Raw genomic sequence first — 22,348 nt, forward strand, 5'->3', positions numbered from 1 at the left:
AAGAAAATTATATAAATAACATTAATGATGAGATGAAGATTAAGAAAAAACGTCAAATAAATTAGTTGTATCGATGATGATAAAAGTTAAATAAATCATTTTTTCTATTATTTAAATTTTTAACATAAAATTTCCAATGTTTTAAAATTAAAAAAAAATGTAAAAAATTAAAAAAAAAAATGGAGGCAATAATTATTTTATTAAAGAAAAATATGTGTAGAAAAAGTAGAAGTAGATGAAGCCAAATGAGTAATAATAATAATTCTAATAAGGACTAATGAGTAATAATAATAATTGCAATGTTAGTCCTTGGTGTTAGTCCTTCTATTAATGTACAATTGTTTTTGCACATTGTACAACTAATTAATGCATTGAAAAGTTAATGTACAAAATTGTATGCATGTTGTACAAGAGTATTAATGCAATGTTGGTCCTTTCCAACTCTCACTTCTAAATAAGAGAATAAGAGATAAGAGAAGTAAAATGAGTTTATTCCATATTGTATAAACCGAAACGCATAACGGCTTCAAAATGTTTGCGTAATCGTGTAAGACTCAATTACAAAGCCATTCTAAGCAAACATTGACATAACACGTATTTAAGCTTTACAAGTGATTGTTTCCACAACTTAATCAAAGGCTATACTTGGACAAAAGTAGGTCATAATGGAATAACTAATTCATTAAGGGCTTATTTGGAAACAAGTTATCTCGAGATTAATTATCCGACGATAAGTTATCCTAGGATTGTTATTTCATCCTCAAAAACTAGTTATTTAACAGCATAAAAGCACAACCAAACAAATGCGAAATGCTTTTAAAAGAGTAATAACACAACTTGAATATGCTAAACAGAACAATTTCATAGTTGACCACAGGTTTTTCCAACTGATTAGGACTTTTCTATTTTATAACATTGAATGGAAGATTACATGGGCTGTGGAAATTATATAATGCTCCACAAAAAAGAGAGCTTTAAAACATTGAATGGAAGATTACATGGGCTGTGGAAATTATATAATGTTCCACAAAAAAGAGAGCTTTAAAAGGTCTCACAAATCCCCTTACTTTGAACAAACACAAGGTACAGAACATACCTTACAATCAAGAAAGAAAAGAATCGACCATCTTTCAGCTCTCCAATATATCAAATTGGTTAACACAAAAATAATTTTAAAAAAATAAAAAGGAAAACAACTGGATGTTGAAATTTTTCACTAGTTAAGCTCCAGAGTGGGAGACTGGAGAAGTCACGAAGCGCCCGTCCTTGTATTCATGAGCATACTGCTGTGGCAAAGCATGCTCACCCTGCAATAATGTTCACACATTAAAGCTTTAACTAGTTTCATCTAAAACATGAAATCTGATACTTGAAGTTCACCTTTTTGCTTCATAAGATACAGTTTACATCTCTATTTAAAGAAAGTGTGAAGAGGCACCGAAAACCATGATCATTTTCCCAGGTTGAAAAGCTAGTCTTGCTTGCGTACGTGAAATCCATTAGGATAAAGCACAAAGGCAAAAATATAAAGGAAAGGAAAATGCGATAAGAATACCATGCATTTTCAGAAGGTCCAACAAAAACCTCTCTACCTTCACAAGGAAGGGTAAGGTTACGTACAGACCGCCCTTATACCGAGTATGTTGTCGTTGTAAAGAATGCATTGGCAGACATGTAAGGAATATTGACGACATCTGACTTAATGCAATGCTTCATCCACAATACCAATTAAAATAAAATGGAAGAGGAGAGAGAGAAAAAGAAAAAGAAAAAGAGAAGACAACATTACCCAATCATCATCAGGCCCATCACCAGGAACCAAAACATTGATTTCACTTGACTTAGCTGTTGTAATAGAACCATCCAAAGAATCTTTGTTCAAGTATAACTGGCATCCATTTGTATTGTCGATTGAAATTGTAGGAGCTGAGCCCTAGTATCCCACATAAAAGGAGCTTTAACATTAATCTCATGAAAACATAGTTATATAATTGTTAATACTCAAATTTCATTACACTGCACTTTTTCTAGACCATTGCTTATAAAGTTTTGAACCATAAAATTTGATACCTGACATTGCACCTCTACACCGTTGCAATTGACAACCTCACAAGCTGCCACAACACCCTGTGCACCAAATTTAGATGATCAGGTAAGCCATTTAGTGGATGATACAACAGCCTTCAATATTTAAAGAACTTTTCTTGAAGTTCATCACTGACCGCGAATACAACTCCCATCTTAGTGCATTTATCAATGGTGATGTTGTTGACTTTTCCTGTGTGCCATCAGTATGTATCAATACAAGTGCAACATAAACCCAACTTGTTATTGTCCAGTTTATGCTACTTCACTTATAGAGAAGAATTATGTTACCTTTGATCAGCAGAACTGAACCTTTGCACCCATAGACATATACTGATTGCTTTGTATCGCAATCATCAATAACTAGGTTCTTTTCTCCTACTTGATTCTCAACCACCCATCTGCCAGCAACATGACAGCAAAGTTAGGAATGACCGAGAAAATTGCACATACAGATAGATTGAAGCCTATTCTTTACTCACTTACGGCCCATCTGAAGCTCAAATTTTGGAGGTCCAGTTTTAGAGACAGAGGGTGAGCTCACTCGGGCTCCTTTTTCACCAGCATTAACAACGCCAGTTCTGTCAGCACGATTCTTTGTTTTCATGTCATCTGTTACCTTTCTCAGTCCTAGAAGAAAACATTCAAATAAGGGTAAACTTCTACCTATATTATACATGATACATGAGGGTGGGAAAGGAAAATTACCAGAAGTCACTGGCTTTCCCGAATTAATTTCGTCAAAGACAGCAGACATCCCTTTCGTGGGGCGTGATGATGAAGCCTGAGGAGATTCAGAGCTGAAGAGAGAAGATGGAGGAGGAGCCGGAGGAGCAGGAGCACTTGGTGAAGGAGCTTTCGACAGTGCCGATACAGCAGTTTTCCCTGTAGCACTCCATACAGGACCTAAAGGATAGTGATTCTTAACATAATCTCTCAATCCAGGAAGATAAAGTTCTTTCAAAGCTTTTGCCCATTCAACATGATTTGGGTCTTTGTTTTTGAACTCCACGAGAATCTAAAAAATATTGAAAATATTTTACAGAAGTTAGAAGATAACTTCTAACCAAGAGAAAGAGAAGCAAACAAAAAAACGCCACATCGTGCCAGAAAATTAGGGGATAACAAAACTACAGACCCTTTTCTACCTAATTTTGTCCAGGTTCTGTAAAAATATCTTAAAGATTTCTTCAACCAAGTGAGAGCAATTGGGAGGAGAATCTGAACTGCTAGAAAAGGCCTAAATTACCTTGTTACTATAAAATTCAGCCATCTGCCAACTTTCCTCCACGTATGCAATAGGCATGGTCATGCCTAGAAAAGAAAAAAATGAGAAGTTCAACAGTTGCCCTCTTCATTTAGAATGTGTAGATATAAAAAAATGTCTAACCGCAGTCTTTTCCAGTGTAGGCAATCCATGCTAGAGCCGATAGACTATCAGCAGCAGACTTCAGCTGGTTGAAGTAATCAGACCGACGTCCTTCCGTCATTTTTGTAGCTTTCACAATCACATCATTCAATGGTTTGAGAAATTCAGCCAAACTTGAGTTGTCTGGTTTCTACAGAATCGAGATAAAATTTGAACCAGTATACAAACAAAAGCATCTTTGACAAAGAAAATAATTTTGTGCACTATTAGAGAGTACCTTTCTGTATTTTCACTAATCAACGCACATAAACACCAAACATTTCAAGCAAAAGGTAAGAAATTACACTTCTCACTTGCTACGATGAATACAAATTGTCAAAGTCTACACCTCTTTCTCGAAATACAGAGTTCAATCAAAAACTTCGGATAGCATATCACTCTTTCCAGCTAGCAAAAGATAATAAACAAGCACGATTCCATTTGAAATTCTTCTATCTTCACATGCTTCAAGCAACAATTCCTATCCTCCAAATAAGACTTTTGAAAACGATTATTCATTGAACTCAAACAATATGGAATGGATACTACAACGAAAACCAAAAAACATACATATTGCATCATATAAGTCCTTGCAACTTCATTACTGTATGCACATTATCAAACAAAACATACATCAGAATATGGAAATAGCACACACCTGCCTTCCAATTTATGTGACTTAGTTTGACTCGACATGGAACTTAAGAGAAAGGAAGACTTTTGGAAATTTTCATCTTATTATCTTAATCATTGACATAACATTTGTGCGGGCTATATAAAATAGGAAGTTTGAAGTCTTAGCTTATTTCAAAATGTTAAAACACACAGGAATACTAAAGAGGTGAACAGCAGGGCGGAGCCAGGGTAAGTAAGGGGTTCCCACACACTTTATATATAAGGTCAAAATTATATTTTATATGTTGAATTCCTTCGTTTTTTTGTGTTTACGTTTCATATTTTGAACAAGCAAGCAAAAATCCTTGCTCTGCCACTCCACTCTAATGAGCTGATCAGAGATTTGACATTACCTTAGTCTCCTTGATCTTAATGAGAAGTTCTCTCTGAGCAGCGAAAGCCGCTTCAACAATCTTAGTGATATCCAGAACGTGTCCTCCGATCTTCTCTGCAGCACTCGAAACCTTTCCGAGGAACTGCGACCTCAGATCGTCAAATGCAATAATCGACGGATCTAAAACCGCCGTACCATCGCCTGTCCCGACGGAACCGCCGGTGGCTGATAGCGCCTCCAGCCGCATTACCGCCGACTCCAATCGCTGTACCAACTTCTCCTCCATTGGCATTGCGAAGCTTCTGATTCTTCTATCTGTTTCTACAAGTTTCTGGATCTATAATTGGAGTTTAACGCCACAGATCTGGTGATTGTTTGATGTCGTCGGAGAAAAAGTGTTATATCTGTGTGAAATGGGTATTTATATGTTTGTTAAAGGTCTTCAATCAGAAATGGCGAAAGGTGGAGAGTGCACGTTCGAATATAGAATTAAGGGCATAACACGTGTCAGATAAGTAGAGACTTATGGCTCTTTCTGCGTTGTAAACTTGTAATACATCTGTAACTCTCAACTAAAGCAAATATTCAGCTCCGTTTTAATTTGTTCATTCAGCTTTGGAATTTAAGAAATTGAAAGAGATTTGAATCAATAATTTTAAATTAAAATTATGTTGAATATATTAAAATATTTTAAAATTTATGATTTTAAATATCAGGTGAAAAATAGAAATTAAAAAGTTACTATTAAAAGAGAAAGAGATTTTTTTTTAAAATAGAGTAAAATAAAGTACGACAAACAAATTGAATCGTGACATGTTCAACTATTCAAGTCATTAAAAGAAAGAAAGTCTTTTCAACGGTATCTTAATCTAACTCCCGTTTGGTCATAGATTTTGAAATTAAAAATTTGAGTTTTTGAAGTTGTAATTTTTGAAATTTGAAGTTGTGTTAAGATAAGTATTTTAAATGAAAAAATTTAAAGTTTTTGTGAGTGAAAGTCTCAAAAGGTCGATTTTTAAAAACTTAAAAAATATCTGAAGCTCAAATTAATTTCACAATCAAACAGATATTTGAATATAAATTTTTAAAATTTACTCCCGAATTTTGTTATTAAACGCTAGTTAGTTTCTTTGTTTTGCAGGTAAATGTTAGAAAACTGTGATAGATGCCAATTGGAAGGCTATACTATGAAAGATAGACACATAATTATTAATGTGTGATATTTATATCAAATCAATAAATACATGTTAAATTAGTAAGTTAGTAGAAATGTATTTTTACTCTATGCTATTATGGTTCATTCAGAATACTACTGTTCTTAGGCAAAGTGTGCAGGAAAAATTGTCACGAAAAAAGTATAAGCAATTTAGGAAACTTAACGCATTTGGTTATTTTTCAATTTTAATCATACCGCTTCAATCATTTTAAATGTTCTCCCAGAATCATCTTCTTTAAAATCCCTTCATTTATGGGGTTAATCTTATAAATAACTTTGTGGTTATAAAATAGTTCTAGTTAGGGGTATATGATCGGGTTGGTTCGGTTTTTCAAATATCAAATCAAATTATTTGTGTCAAATTTTTAATTTTATAAACCAAACCAAATTAAAAAAACTCGGGGTTTTTCAACCTAGGTTGGTTCGGGTTTTTATTTTTAATTTTATAAACCAAACTAAGAAAACTCGGGTCCTTTCAGATTTTTCAACCTCGGGTTGGTTTGGATTTTTCAAATACCAAACCAAACTAAACCATTTGTGTTAAATTTTTAAATCAAACCAAACTAATAAACCTCGAATTTTTTTGGACTTTTGGATTTTTCCGATAAAGTATTCATAGAGTTACTAATATCAATGGACTATATAACCTTTATTGGACCAGTCAAAATTTTTAATCTCAAAAAACTTGAAAAATATGTTAAAAGATAAAAATTATGAAAAAGTATAAGTAATATTTAGAAATTATATCAAAGTAAATACTTTTATGTATAAAATAAATTTTAAAAATTATATATATAATGTTGGGTTGGTTTGGTCTCAGGTTGACTATGTTTAGTTAAAACCAAATCAACCCAAGTATAGTCGAATTTTTTTTCAATATCAAACCAAATCAAACAAAATCGTTAGTCAAATTTTTTTTCGGTTTGATTCTGTTTTGTACCCCCTAATTCTAGTGCTTACCGACTTCCTATGATACGTAAACATAATTGAGTGAATTTTTCATTACATACATTAATTTAATAACTTTAATGTAAATAAAGTAAAATATAAATAACCTTCATCAAAAAGTAAATAAAGTAGAATATAAATGGCCATCCATAAAAGCACCCATTTGAAATTCGAAGAAACAATTCCAATGAATGTCAAATGTAAAGCCTCACAGAAAAAATGTGGAAATGATCTCGTAAGTTATGACGCGTCGAAAATGAGAGTGAACAAAAATTAAATGTGCTTATAAATATGGACCCAAAGTTTCCCATTTAGTCCTCGTGAATGAGGAATTTAACACCAGGGAGCCTTAATACTTGAAATTTCCCAAGTCATGACTACATTCATTACAACAAGAAGCACCGATCAGGCATGAAACACAGGCTAAAATTAAGTTGGTAAAATCTAATATTCTGCATTTCTTAAGTAAACTAAGTAGTTTGTAAATAACTAAGATAGATAATGCAAGTGTTTTTCCTGAGGACATTGAGTAGTTTAACTATGTTTATATACAAAAATTGACCAAGATATAGAGCCTATATAGGCACAAATTAATACAATAAACTGGGACTGAGCGGAAATGATTCATAAGAATATACATACTAAAATATTCCTGTATATAACTCTTTATCTCCCTCTAGGTTTCTGTTCATCATCACCTGCGCCGTCCTTAGTAGCTAGTTGAAGTCTATTGGTACCGGCTGAACGTGGATTTAGAAGATCTTTTTCCTGGACTAGTCGAGGTTCCTGCAAAAACAAATTACAAAGGGAAAAATAGTTCACTACACCATATGAACCCAATAGGCGTGAATCAAATAAATAACGAGCTAATTTTTTCTTCCCCACCACCCTTGCAAAAAACAAGTCAAAACCAAGCTATTGTAAATGTATATGTTGTATTCAATGTAAAGAGAAAAATGATTCATACCAAAGAAACATGAAATGTCCGAGTGCAGATACACACTATTGTCTGGTACTCTAGTAATGTTTCAAGATAAGTTGAGTAAAGTGAACATACTGATATGAAGTTGGTTGCACCCACCACTCTAATACTAACTGACTGGGAAAACACAGAAGGCATACCACCAAACCAATCGGATTTTAAGGGTTACTCTACTTCAGTGATTGCAAGCAGTAAAAGGGAAGAAAGCCAATTTCAGCAATTGGACAGTCTGGATGAATAAGTTGTAATGCCCTTTATCATTAGTCCGTGTTCAAAAACTTATGACATATATTATGCTTTGACATGCAGATTGAGCACATGCTAATAGAAACAACTAATTGATACAAATGAATGAGCATTTCTTCTATAACTGAAGAGCATTATATGTCAACCAAAATCAGTGGTCAAATGAAGACTAGTAACTGAAAACACAAATAGGAGATAAAAAATTTCAGTCAGTCAAAGGGATGGCTTACTGAACGGAAAGGAAATTCATCAGCCTCTAGCATATGTACTATTTGACCCATCTTTGGCCGCTTGTTGGCATCCATATCTATGCAACGGAGGCAGACCAACAAAACCCGCTTTAGGGATCTAGGAGGAGGATGGACTTCAATTAATGGGTCGACCAATTCTTCACCACGTCGATTTGATACCATTCCTTTAAACCAATCGACCAAGTTCATCTGCAATTTTTTTGTAATGATGTCAAGATAATGCCACAAGATCTTTCAGAATGTAACTGGTCTTCTTTTAACTCCTTTTATTTTTTATATATATTTTTAGCAGTGGGAGCAGAAATGACAAGGGAAAATATGTTCTTACCTCCCCAGGCGGTCTTGAATAGTCAACAGGACTTCTTCCAGTAATAATCTCCATGAGCATAACACCAAAGCTATACACGTCGCTCCCCTCATTAAGCATACCAGTGCTGGCATAGTCAGGCGAAACATATCTGTGGCAATATCATCATCCATAATTAGCATTAATAATCCACTTAGTATTTGCTTATAAAAGTTTGGAAAGATTAGAGAAAGGGCACACCCAAAAGTCCCCATAACACGGGTAGTCACATAGCTTTTCTCAGGTCCTAGAAGCTTGGCAAGTCCAAAATCTGATACTTTTGGATTCCATTTCCTATCCAACAGAATATTACTTGATTTAACATCACGATGCACAACTTTGGGTTCCAAACCTTCGTGCAAATAGGCAAGTCTGTCCAAACAAAAGAGTAATGATGTCGAATGAGATAGGAAAAATTAAGTCATGCATGCACTAAAGATGTGTATCTCTTTCTTTTTTTGCACACGGAAAAATATGCAACCCATAGATTTCAAAATTAGGGTTGAATGTGAACATGTGCACTTAAACTATTCTTTAGCACACATGTCAAACTTAAGTCACAAACGTTGTAAAAGATATGTATGAATTGTTAGGAGATACAACGCTTCCTATAACCATGGGTTTACACTGTCAATCAACATTGGAGCAAAAGGAGAAGATTGTCTTGGTAATTACCAAAGAAAGTGCACACATAAAAGATCATGCTTCAAGGGTCAAAGCAATTTCAGTTCGTGACAAGGACTAAGATACGTATCATGTAGTGAAAAAACAAAATGTAGAAGCCTCACCCTCGAGCAGTTCCAATTGCAATTCTCAGTCTAATCTCCCAGGTTAGAGGACTAACAGACCCTACATCACCGTGTAGCCATTGCTCCAAATTGCCATTGTCAATGTACTCATACACTAGTATCCTGGACAGTCAGTAAATGATTTAACAGATGTATTTGTAAACAGAGACAAGAATTTTCCACATGTTTGTGAATATTAACTGTAATGAATTACCTATGAACACCTTCTGAACAATAACCAAGAAGACCCGCAAGGTTTTTGTGTCTCACTTTGCCAATGGCCTCAACTTCCACCCTGAACTCCTTCTCTGCCTGACCCCTGTATACAATCAAGTCATAGAGCATGAACAACAAGACTTCAAAGTAGAAACTTTCAGGGAGGAAAATTCTAAAATTAGTAAACCTTGAACACCTCATCCACGTAATAAGGTCTGTGTATACACTACCCTTCCCAGGCTTCACTTATGAGATTACACTACCCGTCCTTCTCTGCCTGATGTTTGTGTAATGCAATAACTTAGATCATGACAGTGAGCATAACTCCATTTACAGTTGTACTGTTGCCAACCATCATTACGGCTAATAAAGATTGGCTTAAATGGAAGTTGTCATTACTGAGCATAATTACTCAACCTTATGTCTAGATTTTAGCAAAGAACATAATTAGGCTGGTACAAAAGAAAGAAAAAAAAAAGGAAAAAAGAAAAGAGAGAAATAGTTCCAGGATAAAAAAGAACAAAAAGGAATGAAGAAAAAGTAAAAGAGAAGATAAAAAACAAAAGTAACGTTTACTTTCTTTTTCTATGGAGTAACAAATATTGTACTTTGACCCAAAAAGAGAAAAATAATCACATAAATCCAGATCTGAGAAGATTGGATTCTTTTTCCAAGAAAATTAAGCTGAAAACAAACAAGATGTAGACACTACACCAACTAATCAACTCAAACAAACAGCTACAAAGGGAAGAGAAGATAAAAAAAAATGAAATGGAACAATGAAACAGAGACATATTTCCAAAAGAAGTTCCGGCTCAAGCAAATCAAATCAGTAAATAAAAAGAAAAAAAGTAGTGGTAAGAATTGCATAAACTCTACCTCCACACCTCATTTTGATGGATTTCACCGGATATGTTATTGTCGTAAACACTTACTTTGGTCTACTTAAATTGGATTTCATATATTTAAATAAAATTATGCAAGAACATGAAGAATTAAATAATAAGTACCCACTTGTTGTTTAGAAGCTTCTTGACAGCTACTACTGAACCATCTTGTAAGACTCCACGAAATACGACACCGTATCCACCTTCACCGATCACATTCTCGGCACGAAATCCTTTGGTCGCCATCTCCAGTTCTTTCAAACTGTACCAACGGCCCCACCCAATATTCGTCGACTCGGTTGAACCAGAGATCGCCGACGATGTATCACTCCGGCTCGTACTTGACTCATTACTCCCTGAACTTCCTTTTATACCATCAGACTCAATCTCGATCACTTCCTGAGCTTCTTTTCGGAGAATCGCAATAGTCTCATCCTCCTTTTTCGATAAATGATTCACTTTACCAATCTCATTGAGATCGGTTGTTCTACTGTCGCGAATCACATCAGCTACCAAAGGTAACAACCCGACACTCTTCTTACCTCCACTGCGACGTGGTTTCGAGCTTCGATTTAGCCTGATAAGTAGAAAGATGAGAAAAAGCACGACAACCATAATGATAACGGTAGCGGCAACTACGACATAGAGCTGAAGACCTAAAATAGGAGTTCGTGAAGTGAAAAAACTGGAGAGTGAATTCCCGGAACTGTGATTCTCGCCGGAAACCGCCATTGTCTCCGACTACAATGGAGTAAGACGGGACACCACAAAGAGTACCGGAGATTAATGAGCTGATCAATATGGAGATGGCATTTTAGAGAGAGAAAGAATGTCGATGAGAGAGAAGCACAGAAGAGGTTATTTGGCCATAGGCGATAGGGAGAGGAGCATAGTATAGAGAAATGTTTTTAAGGAATTGCCATTTGTGTAGAGAGTGGGGACCTAAAGGGACATAGAGACCGTTTGAGTAGATGAAATGACGCTTTCGTCCTTCTGATTTTTATGACATCATTAGTATATGTTTTTTTGGTTTTTTTAGCACCCGATTAAATTTGAATCGTTCATTGCAAGACCCATTTAAAAGTGACATTATCAATAAAATTTTCTCCATACTCAAGACTCTCACTTGAGACCTTTTGATTAAGAATGAAATAGCCTACCACAATCCATACTAATCTTTATTACAATTATTATATCCATTTACATTAATTGCTTAATGGGGACCCTGGGAATTGATCTTTTTCATCTTAAAAAGTTTTGGAGCTGATCATGTTGTGCTTTTTGAATTTAACTAAACAATTGTTATTTATAGAATTGCTAGTTGAATTATTTATTTAGTAGGATGGTAGGTAATTGGGTATTATTTTGTTATATAGTAAATGTAAAATATAGTTAATGCATTGTATATGTTATTTCTGTTGTTCTTTTACTTTAGTTATCACACTATTTTATTTGTTGTTTCTGTTCATTGACTGTTTTGATACTGCTGAAAATTCTCATATTGGTTATCACAATTTACCGAGATATACTTTATCAATTCTATTTTTTATTTGAACGTTATATTAAGAAAACATTTTTTTCTTATTTATTTATTTTAACAAATTAAGAGAACGATTTTGTTTATTGCTTCTGTTTTATAAACGGTTTAATACCTCTAAAAATTCTCGTGTTGGTTACCAATATGTACTCCGTCAATTCTATTTTGTTTAATGGTTATACTAAAATTAACTATCATTTTTATTTTATTTGATCATTCGATATTATTATTATATCCATTTATATTGATTGCTTAACTCATCTCAAATTTTTTGATGCTGATGATATGGTACTTTTTGGATTTAAATAAATAATTGTTATTTTTATAGTAATATTAGTTGAATTGCTTATCATAATATGAAAGTTGGTAGGTAATTGAGTGGCATTTTGTTTTACTGCTAAATATGTTTGATGCATTGTACATGTTATTTTTGTTGCTCTTTTACTTTAGTTATCACATTATCTTATTTGTTGTTTCTGTTTCCTTAACTGTTCTCGTATTGGTTATCACAATCTACCAATATGTACTCTGTCAATTCTATTTTATTTGACTGCTATACAAAAATAAGTATTATTCTTATTTATTCATTTTAATAAATTAAGATGGAAATTTGATTAGTTACTTCTATTTCATTAACTGTTTTAATACCCCTAGAAATTCTCGTGATGGCTATCATAATCTATCAATATGTACTCTGTCAATTCTATTTTATTTGATTGTTATACAAAAAAATACATCTTTCTTATTTATTTATATTAATAAATTAAGAGAGAATTTTTTTTCAATATTATATTTATCATAAGTAACTACATAATACTATTAACCAAACCTATATTTTCAAGCATATTAACAAAGACAACTTAATAAAATAAAATCCTAATAGAATTTTTTTAAAAGAGAGTATTAAATCAATAAAAATCAAGTAAAATATAGATGATAGGTTTCTATATCAAGCATTGTAGCTAAAATAAATAAATAAAGTAATAGCTTATTATAATAGGTGTTTTTTTAAACTACTCTTATTAATTTCATTTATTCTATCAAGTAAAACTAATAAATTAAATAAATGCAAAAGAGAGATTTATCAACTCATGCCTTCTCAATTATTCATGATGTATATTATTGTCAATCAATATTGGTAGATTGTGAATTGTGATCAATGTGCTTTTGTCTTTTTATTTTTTGGGAAAAGCTTCCTTTGAGTGTTGAGTAAGCAAAGTTTGAAGGCAACAACCAAATGGAGAACCAGGCTCAAGCTATTATTGAAAACTATTCATTTTTTTGGGTTTAATTCATTGGTCGTATTTAAAAATATCAGTAGATTTTATTAGATATTTTAGTTCAAATTTTGAAAATATTTTCACCTGGGTTTTTCATGTGATCATTATATATATATAAGTTAACCATTTAAAATATGTCACCGTCTTTAATTATATTTGTTAACCCAAATAAGCCGTAAAACTTTGATGCCCCGATTAAGTTTGATGCATGTAATTAAATAGGATGACATATTTTATATAGTTAACTTGATTTTTAGTAGACGCTTAAAATCAAGTAAAAGCTTTTCAAAAATTTGAAATAAAAGTGTTTAATAATTATAGTTTACGATGTGTTCAGTTGCTCAATTGGAACAAATTATGATTTGGATTTTTAAATGAATTTACTAATAACTTCAAGAGAATATCAATGTATTAAGGCTTTTTTTTAGGAAATGAAATTTCTTGACCACTTACAAAAAAAAAATTAAAATCTCTTATGTATAAAAATAAAGATCTCTCGTGAAAAAATAATTATAATTAATTTTTTATATATATAAATGACCTATAAAAATAATTCTCCCATTTTTTTTGTTTTAAGAAATTGTTCAAAAGTTATTATTCTCCGGACCGACACAGTCACACAACCAACCCGTCCAACCAGCCAACCATCTTATTGCTGATTTTTATTCTTTTAAAAAAAAAATTGGTTTGGGGGATGTGGCTAATTATTGTCCAAATTATTCAAACTAGCGATATTAAAATTTAATCTTATAGTATGTTTTTTAAAGTATTTTAAGTAGTTAATTATTGCGATTACAAATATTTTTTTCTTATTTTTTAAACATGTAAATTTTGTTAAAAACTTAAGATTTTCGTGTATTGAATTTTGAAATTCAGGCTGTGTCATATATATTTATGCAATTTTCTCTTCATATTTTTTTTAAAATCAATTTTATTGGTATAAAAAAATTTAAATAGAGATAAGACTGCTTCACGTATAACACAATCATAACATCAACGGTGATATATGATGTCAACTCTCCACCTAATTCTGGTGTTAATATTTTCAATTATCATTAAACAAATAGCTTAAACAAGAATTAAAATTCTAATTACTCATTCTCTCTTCACTTTCACCTTCACAGACATCTTAAGATTGAAACAAGTTTGGTGAAGTAGGTAAAATGACACTGTTGATGCACACATTTATTATTTAATTATTTATTAAGATTACTATTACCTGGTTAACATGCCATGTGAGAATTAGCATGTTAGTTAGTAAAAATATTTATTTGTCCTATGTTTTAATAAAAATAATAATTCCAGAACAATTTAATATAGTACCATTTTATACTTCCTATTTTATGGATTCTAACTTTACGTTTGGTTATTGATTTTTGTAAGACGCTAAAGATAGAGTTGTGTTTGATTATATTTTTTTAAGAAGAATAGTTGAAATGATATTTATACGTGGATGTATTTAAATACATTTTCAAAAGTAAAAGTTGAGTTAGAAAACACACGTATAATTTTGATATACAACTCCAGTGAATTTAAATTTTGATTATCAAATACTAACTTTTAAATAAAGTAAAAAATTATCTACTTAAAACTGTAAATATATACTCTCACTATATACTTTTAATTGTCATAATTGGATTTGACACATTCATTAAGAAAATAATGATTGACATAACTATTTTACCACATTATCATTATTAAATAATGTTTAGTATTAGATCTAAAAAAATGATTTGAAAAATCAGTATTACTCATATAAAAGATAAGACATGAAGAGATAATTGTATTTTCTTGATATGTGAAAAATGACAAATAAATGATTTTAAAAAAATAGTAAATAAAAAAAATGAACAGAGTTAATAATTTTTTTGATTTATGATCAAATGGCTCTTAAATTTTCTTATACTCCATCCATCCAACAATAGTTGTTATTATACTAAAAATAGTTGTTTAATAATACTTGTCTAATTTAAAAAGGGAAAAGGCATAAATTTCCCCTTTAACTTGTCCTGAAAAGTCAGTTACACGCTTAAACTAATATGACGACTTATTACACATCTTTACTATTTAAAACTGAATTTAATACCACCTTGAGACATGTAACACCACTCTCACATCATGTAGTGTATTACACTCGCTGTCACATAAGCACTACGTCAGCGCCACGTCAAATTTTATAATTTTTTTATATTCTTTTTGCTTTGTTTTGTTTTCTTTATTAATTAATTTTCTTTTTGTTAACTCTATTTTTTACTAATTAATCTCTAATTAGTTATTGAAAATTTCTAATAATTATATCTTCTTTATCACTAAATCCACCCACTTTATCTCTAATCTTATCGTAAAAATCATTCATTTGATTTATATCACAATTTTCTTTGTCTTCTCCGATGAAGAACAACCAACCCATCACCATCACAAGCCTACCTCCACAACTCCATTCGTTCTTCTTTTCCGACGAACCATTAGTCACCAAACAATCACTTAAACCACCACATAATAGCCACTCAAAATTCAAATCAATCACCGGAAAACACCAAATCAGACCTCATTACCTTATCCTTTTGCGATTTTATTCATTTGATTTCTTTTGTTGGTGTGTCGACGAGCTCAAAGCTTCAACCATGGCTCCGATGAAGTTCAAGAGCTTCACACTTCCAGATCTGAACAACCAACAAATAACCACAACCAACAACACCAATACTACACTCTCATCGTTGTGAATCTTTGAGGTTGTGATGAAAAATAAAAAGTTGTGATGAGAGGGGAAGGAAGATTTTGATTTTTTAATTCTTTTTTAAAACGGTAATGGGATGAGAAGGAAGATTTTGATTTTTTAAAAAAATTTTTACTTTGATTTTTTTTTACGCGCTAGTTTTTTATTATTTTGCCACGTCAGTTTTAGGGAGTAAATAAATTCACTTTTAAGTAGTAAAGGTGTGTAATAGGTCATCATAATAATTTAAGTGTGTAACTGACTTTTCAGTATAAGTTCAAGAGGGAATCTATGCTTTTTCCCAATTTAAAAAATCAAGAGATAATTTATTTTTTGTGTTTATTTTATCCTTGTTATTAAAATACTATTTATCATTTAACATATTTTTCAAAGTATTAAATTTAATAAAGATAAAAGATAATATAGTAATATTATCTATATTATTTACTAGTATTATTGAACGGAGGGAAGATAACATATCATCACCTACTCACTTCAAAACAAAAAAAAATGGATTTCTCCGCCATGCGTTGTCGTACACCAAAAAGTCAATGAAAGAAATTAAAGACACATTAATTATTTAGGAGTATACAAGATGTACTAGTTTGTTTTCCTTTTTTTATATCCAGTTCAAGTTATTATTAAGAGAATAGTGTAATTACCTAGTGTTTTTCCTTTATTAGTATCTTTCTTGTATAGTCAAGAAAATGATTGTGTCATGTGTTCGACTCACCCATTACACAGAGGGGTCGTTTGATATCTGATTAAGAGTGAATTATTCATATATTAAAATTAATATTATTAGTACTATGGTTGATAAATGCTTAGATGTTAGGTACTCCCTCCGTCCCTATTTACTTGTCCATATTTCCTTTTTGGTTGTCCCCTATTTAGTTGTCCATTTTGACAAATCAAGAAAGGACAACAAATTTTTCCTATTATACCCTTATTTACACTTCTTGAAAATTGTAAAAGTGTATGTTGTTTCCCTCCAATTTATTTCACTTGAATTCAAATAAGTGGTTGTAATTTTGAAGTGAAAAAGTTGTCATAAGGGTAAAATTGTAACTTCACTGTGCTAATCATTGTTGCCTTAATCTGTGTGCCATTTCTAAAATGGACAACTAAAAAGGGACGGAGGAAGTATAAAATTCAGCACATTAAACACGGTGTTTAGTTATTAATTTATACTTTTGCATAACGAAAATAGGTACAAGTTATGAGTCAATTTATATATTATTTTGTGCATAATTAACACATAATAATCAATTTTGTATAACTATGTCTTATAATATATGAATAACTCTAACCACCAATCAAACTACATCTTAGAATCATTTGGTTACATACTTGGATAATAGTTATACAGAAAAAACAATGATTATATATTGATTATTTATACAATAATTAATAAGAAAAAATTTTTCTTATAAAAAATGATTAATAATGAAATAAAAGAAGTTAGAACATAAGATTCTTATTTTAAAAGCTCATTTGTTTCTTTAAATAGTTTAATTGCTCTACACATTAATACGCATATTCTAATTGTTTACATTATATTCGCATAATATAACATATATACTCACATTAACCGATATTACTTATAATTCCCAAACAAATGAGAGAAAGTCGGTGCGCCGGTCCCTTAAAGTACATTAATGACAAATTTTGAAAAGAGGCAGACTACGTGAGAGTATTCATATATAGGTTCAGATAATTTACATTTGTACATATCTGCATTCATTGACATACGCTCCTTTGACATATGAGTCAACATATAGTTCAAGATTTTTTTTCATTTTTAATTAGAGATCTCTTGTTTATATTTTTTAAAATACAATTTTATTTATTGATGAAAGCGAAACCAAAAAAAGGGCCATGTAAGATACATATTCTAGTCTAGTTTAATAAGACACTAATATAATGCTGAATAATAGATTATTTTTAAAAAAATAAACAGACATAGGCGCCTTTGGGACAGTGTGTCCATTACTTACTCACCAAATTCAAATGCTGTCGGAAAGTCCACGGAGTGGGAGTATAAAATTATAAAATATCCTCTCACATTTTAATATATCAAAATAGTAACAATGAATCATATCATAAACTTTTATTTTTCATATTTCACGTAATATTTGGGATTAGAGGTAGAGCCGTCGGGCATAGCCCGTGGGGCCAGCCCAACTCAATCCGTTATTGGAATAGTGTTGAGACATGATTTTTTAAACCCATTTAAAATTAGGGCTTGAAAGTCCAACTCATATAAGCCCTTATCCCTTGAGGTTTGATCGGGCCGATCCGGGATCAGCCCATGGGCCAAAACTATTTATTTAAGAATAACTTTCACATATAGCAAACATAAAAATCATATTTGTATGTTATAGCTATAGTTTGCATATCTGCGCTCCATAACAATTTTTATGTTTACTATGGAGCTTTTGATTTGTATAATTCGCTAGATACATCCAATTTTATACAAATTGTTCAGTTTTGTATAAAATTCATTTATACATTGTAATTTGTATAATAAGATCTGTATTTGTATAATTATAAGTGTATAAGACGAAAATATATGTATTTGTATTTGTTTATACACTTTTCTCTCACTTTATACAAACACAAACGCATTTTATACATTTTATACCGAAATGTATAAAATGGCTAATTGTATACCGAAAATGACTAATTGTATACCAAATCAGATGGCAAAAAAATTGTATATTTGCTGCAAATTACAAATAAAATAAACTATGGCTATAACATTTAATTTGAATTAATAGTTTGTTATTTCATACAATTTTTCCTTTATTTAATGGTAATTTACAACAATCTCGCTAGTATATGTATGAGCTAATTACTTAAATGCATGTTATGTTGTAATATTATGAATCTTATCAGATTTTCGTACGTCTATATACTTGTAATCTTAGGACACATGGACTCAAAATTAAGTTAATTTGTTCTAGATACATTCTACCCAAATGGATTCGCATGTATCTAGGATATATAGACAAATCCCGTGCCCTCATCTCCCTCCCATCTCGCTTGCCACTCTCTTATCTCGCTCGCGTATCTGGGATGCATCACACCAGATACATGTATCTCGCATATCTAGTATCCTAGATACATGCTAATTACACTAATTTTTTTTGCTAGTATTATTGAAACAACACCATTCTTTGCCATATTTGATTTGAAAATCTTCTCATTTCCTTGATGTGTTATAAAATTTTAAATTTGAAATGAAAAAAAAGGGCTAGCCTCGCCCAACCCTCGGCCCTTCTAGGGTTGGGTTGGGTTGAACATTTTCAGGCCCTTCCAAATGAAGTGCTGGCCGACCTAGCCCTTCAAATTCCTTGGCCTGCAAGACTTGTGCCGATCCTTTTTGACAACTCTAGATAGAGGTATGTTTAATTTCCCTGAATTATAAGCTTCGATAATTTCGCGAATTTTTTTCTCCAAGAAAAGATAATTTCCCTCTTACACCCTTGTGTTTTAGTAATTTCTTGCAAAAGCTCATTGATATACTTTACCTTAACTATTCGAAAATGTATCCCGTTTGAAGTTTGGCTTACTCGTACCCTTGTTGTCCAACTTTTTGCATAAATATGCCTTGTAGATGTTAGTTGGTTTGCTAGAAATAACCACTCATTTTCCCTTTCATTAAATGATAAATTGAATTGTCACATCCCTTTTTAATTACCATTGGCATTTATATTAATAAATAAATAAATTAATACACCTCTTTTAAACAACCTATCCGACCCGTAAATCAATCCCTTTAATTAGTATATATTTGCTTAACCATGTAATTTTCCATTATCGGCCTAGTCCATGACTTAAATAGGGAATAGGGATCCCAAAATCGATTATTTCTGCACCTGCGCCGGCTCGAAGGGCTGGCTAGGCCCAATTGGAGATTTCAGAATCAGTGATCAAACAATAAAATGGGCTTATCAGAAGATGGGCCCTGGACACGTCAGATCATCAATCCGATTTTATCCACTTGTCTTGCAATATAAACCAAATTCGGCATACTCAAACAATTAATTCAAAACTTTATTACATTAATTAATTTACTACACTGTTCTGAACACTTCGATCAGAAATCCCAATCGTCCTTATCTGAAACTTGATCTTCATCGCGAAGGACCTCTAGCAGAATCATATGACGGCAGGCGGCGGTGGTGGTGGCGGTGCCGGCGGAGTCACCTCCGGCAAAAAACGACAACGTTCTGGTAGTTATAGTCGACTTTCCTCTACTATAGGAATCATCGACTCTTCTCGTCCTGATAATACCCTAACGGAACGCACACAGAAGACATCAGGTATTCGCCGCACAGCTTCTCACACCTTTATTGCACCGTCGTCCTCCGCTGCTGTTAGCCGCGGATTCAACGATTCAGCCACGGCTGACGTCGTGCTTCGTCTCTTTGTCGATCAATTGCCGCTGTTCGATACCGATGATTCCGAATCCATTTCAGCCGTCGATTCTGATCAATCCGATGTCCAGATCTATCTCCACTCCGATGTTCTCTGCCGTTCTAAGTATTTCGCTACTCTCTTATCCGACCGCTGGCAAAAGGAATCAAACGACGTCGATTCCGGGAATTCTTCAAGGATATTCCGACTTAATCTCGGCGTTCCCGCTACTCCTGGATCAATCGATCATCATTTGGCTGTTCTTCAGCTTCTATATACCAATGACTTCTCGACAACTATCCACAATGTTTCGGTAGCGTTGTGTTTACTTCCGGTGGCTTTGGAACTAATATTCGAAGATTGCATTAAGGCTTGTGTTCGGTTCCTTGAGGCCGTACCATGGGCTGAAGATGAAGAAAGGAAAATACTCAGTATAGTTCCCTTGCTAAGCAAGGAGGAATCTCAAGAGCTTCTCGCTAGGGTTTCGATTGACAAAATTGATTCGTCCGAACAAATGCTTCATGGATTGATATTATCAGCACTTCATAACCATCCTAACATGGCATTCGCTAAGGCATTTGTAGCTAAGCTGTTGAGGGACTTTTCGTCCAAAGAGGCGGCGAAGAGAGTGTTGGACGGTGCTTTTCAGAGTAGCTTGAAGATTGTGAAGGAGTCGTTGGAGGAGTACTCAAGTCCTGACTTTAGAGGTGATCACAATGAGATTGAGGCAATTCAGAGGCTGAATTTGCATACTGCAATGACAAATGGGAGGCATTTGGTGTGGTTGGTGGAGAGGATGATTGAACTGAGAGTGGCCGATACAGCTGTACAAGAGTGGAGCAATCAGGCCGCATTTACTGCTGATTTGCTGAGGGCTCTCCGTGATGATGCATGGAGGAACATCGTTCCAGGGCTTCCTGCAGTTGTGCTTCGATGCACTTGCAAGCTTTCTAATGCAGTCGCCACGGGGACTATCTTGGCCACCAGACAGGTCCGTTTCGTTCTCTCAGGTCTACAAATGATTCTTTCTGGAATGTGTAATTGCAAAATATAGAGTCTAGGAAATACACTATTTGGGCTATGAGGGCTTTAGAAGTTACGCCTTTTGAAACGTTCTTGTTCCCTAGTTGCAAAATTAGGGACTATTAACACTCAGATACCTTTAGGACTTGGAGCATCTTGCACTTGAGCATATTCTTGCACTAGCAAAGGATACTTCTAGGAGTGTATAACAGTGAGTTTTCGTGCTACTGTTTCACCTATCTTTCTCCTGCTTTCAGCTATTTTAGTTTGTAACTTCTGAATGCATGTAATAGTGGGACATCACTTAGAAGTTTTCCTATCCATTTGCAGTATTCAACTTCATGTCTCATGGATCTTTATTCAAATGGGTATTGACTTTTACATGTTCTGAGTTATATCTTGTGCTAGTTAGCCTTGTGCTGTTCTTTGAAAATGCGAGCTACTCCAGTAAGTTTTAGATCTTCATGGACTTGGTGTGATGCTTCGTCAAAGAAACTGCAAGTTATGGTATCATATAACTGTTATCATGAATGCTCTACAGATGTTTATTCGTAGGCTGTACCATGTTTTTTTTAGTAGCGTCAGTGGAAGTGGCAGGATAATTGTAAAAGAATTGCTGCTAAACCACAGTGGTTCTGGTTTTACTTGTTGTACATTGGAGTTGCAGATGTTGGATGCTTTCTGTACTACTTATGTCAAATCTCGATACCCATGAATTGTTAATAACGTTACACTTACAGAACCAGCTTAGTTTTTCTTTGCGAGGCTGGTTTCTTAATTTGTATAGTTTGCTGGTACTGTTGCTTATAGAAGTACAAGCACTAGTAATGGAAGTTTCACATGTTACTTAAAACAAATGGGCAGCATAGAACCTTCTGTTTGTTTGTGGTTATAGGTCTAAATGAATGTAGCACATGATTTATGTTTCTAGTGAACATTCACCCCCCCCCCCCAAAAAAAAAAAAAAAACATTGTAAAATGAAAATAA

The 22,348-nt window shown here is 33.0% G+C and overlaps 3 protein-coding genes across 3 annotated transcripts in view; 1 reads left to right on the forward strand and 2 right to left on the reverse strand.

Annotated features, from left to right (window-relative positions):
• Positions 1-945: 945 nt before the first annotated feature.
• On the reverse strand, positions 946-5,003 carry LOC102584055 (cyclase-associated protein 1). Its single transcript, XM_006365034.2, has 10 exons — positions 4,522-5,003; positions 3,476-3,644; positions 3,335-3,399; positions 2,794-3,103; positions 2,568-2,715; positions 2,377-2,486; positions 2,223-2,278; positions 2,071-2,127; positions 1,790-1,933; positions 946-1,307 (listed from the first exon to the last, which is right to left on the reverse strand). Exons 1-10 carry the CDS (start codon positions 4,792-4,794, stop codon positions 1,221-1,223), a joined length of 1,419 nt encoding a protein of 472 aa, XP_006365096.1. The 5' UTR covers positions 4,795-5,003; the 3' UTR covers positions 946-1,220.
• Positions 5,004-7,141: 2,138 nt separating this feature from the next.
• On the reverse strand, positions 7,142-11,304 carry LOC102584374 (probable receptor-like serine/threonine-protein kinase At4g34500). The gene is made up of 7 exons (XM_006365035.2): positions 10,510-11,304; positions 9,494-9,598; positions 9,280-9,402; positions 8,693-8,863; positions 8,474-8,603; positions 8,125-8,334; positions 7,142-7,452 (listed from the first exon to the last, which is right to left on the reverse strand). Exons 1-7 carry the CDS (start codon positions 11,112-11,114, stop codon positions 7,333-7,335), a joined length of 1,464 nt encoding a protein of 487 aa, XP_006365097.1. The 5' UTR covers positions 11,115-11,304; the 3' UTR covers positions 7,142-7,332.
• An 8,665-nt stretch (positions 11,305-19,969) lies between these two features.
• LOC102584715 (BTB/POZ domain-containing protein At3g05675-like) overlaps positions 19,970-22,348 on the forward strand; it is a 3,779-nt gene continuing 1,400 nt past the window's right edge. Inside the window, exon 1 of the mRNA XM_006365036.2 lies at positions 19,970-21,328. Coding sequence (XP_006365098.1) covers positions 20,084-21,328 — 1,245 coding nt within the window. The 5' untranslated portion in view covers positions 19,970-20,083. The remainder of the gene's footprint in view (positions 21,329-22,348) is intronic.

This window comes from Solanum tuberosum, unplaced genomic scaffold (genome assembly GCF_000226075.1).
Source record: "Solanum tuberosum cultivar DM 1-3 516 R44 unplaced genomic scaffold, SolTub_3.0 scf00531, whole genome shotgun sequence".
Taxonomy (NCBI): Eukaryota; Viridiplantae; Streptophyta; class Magnoliopsida; order Solanales; family Solanaceae; genus Solanum; species Solanum tuberosum.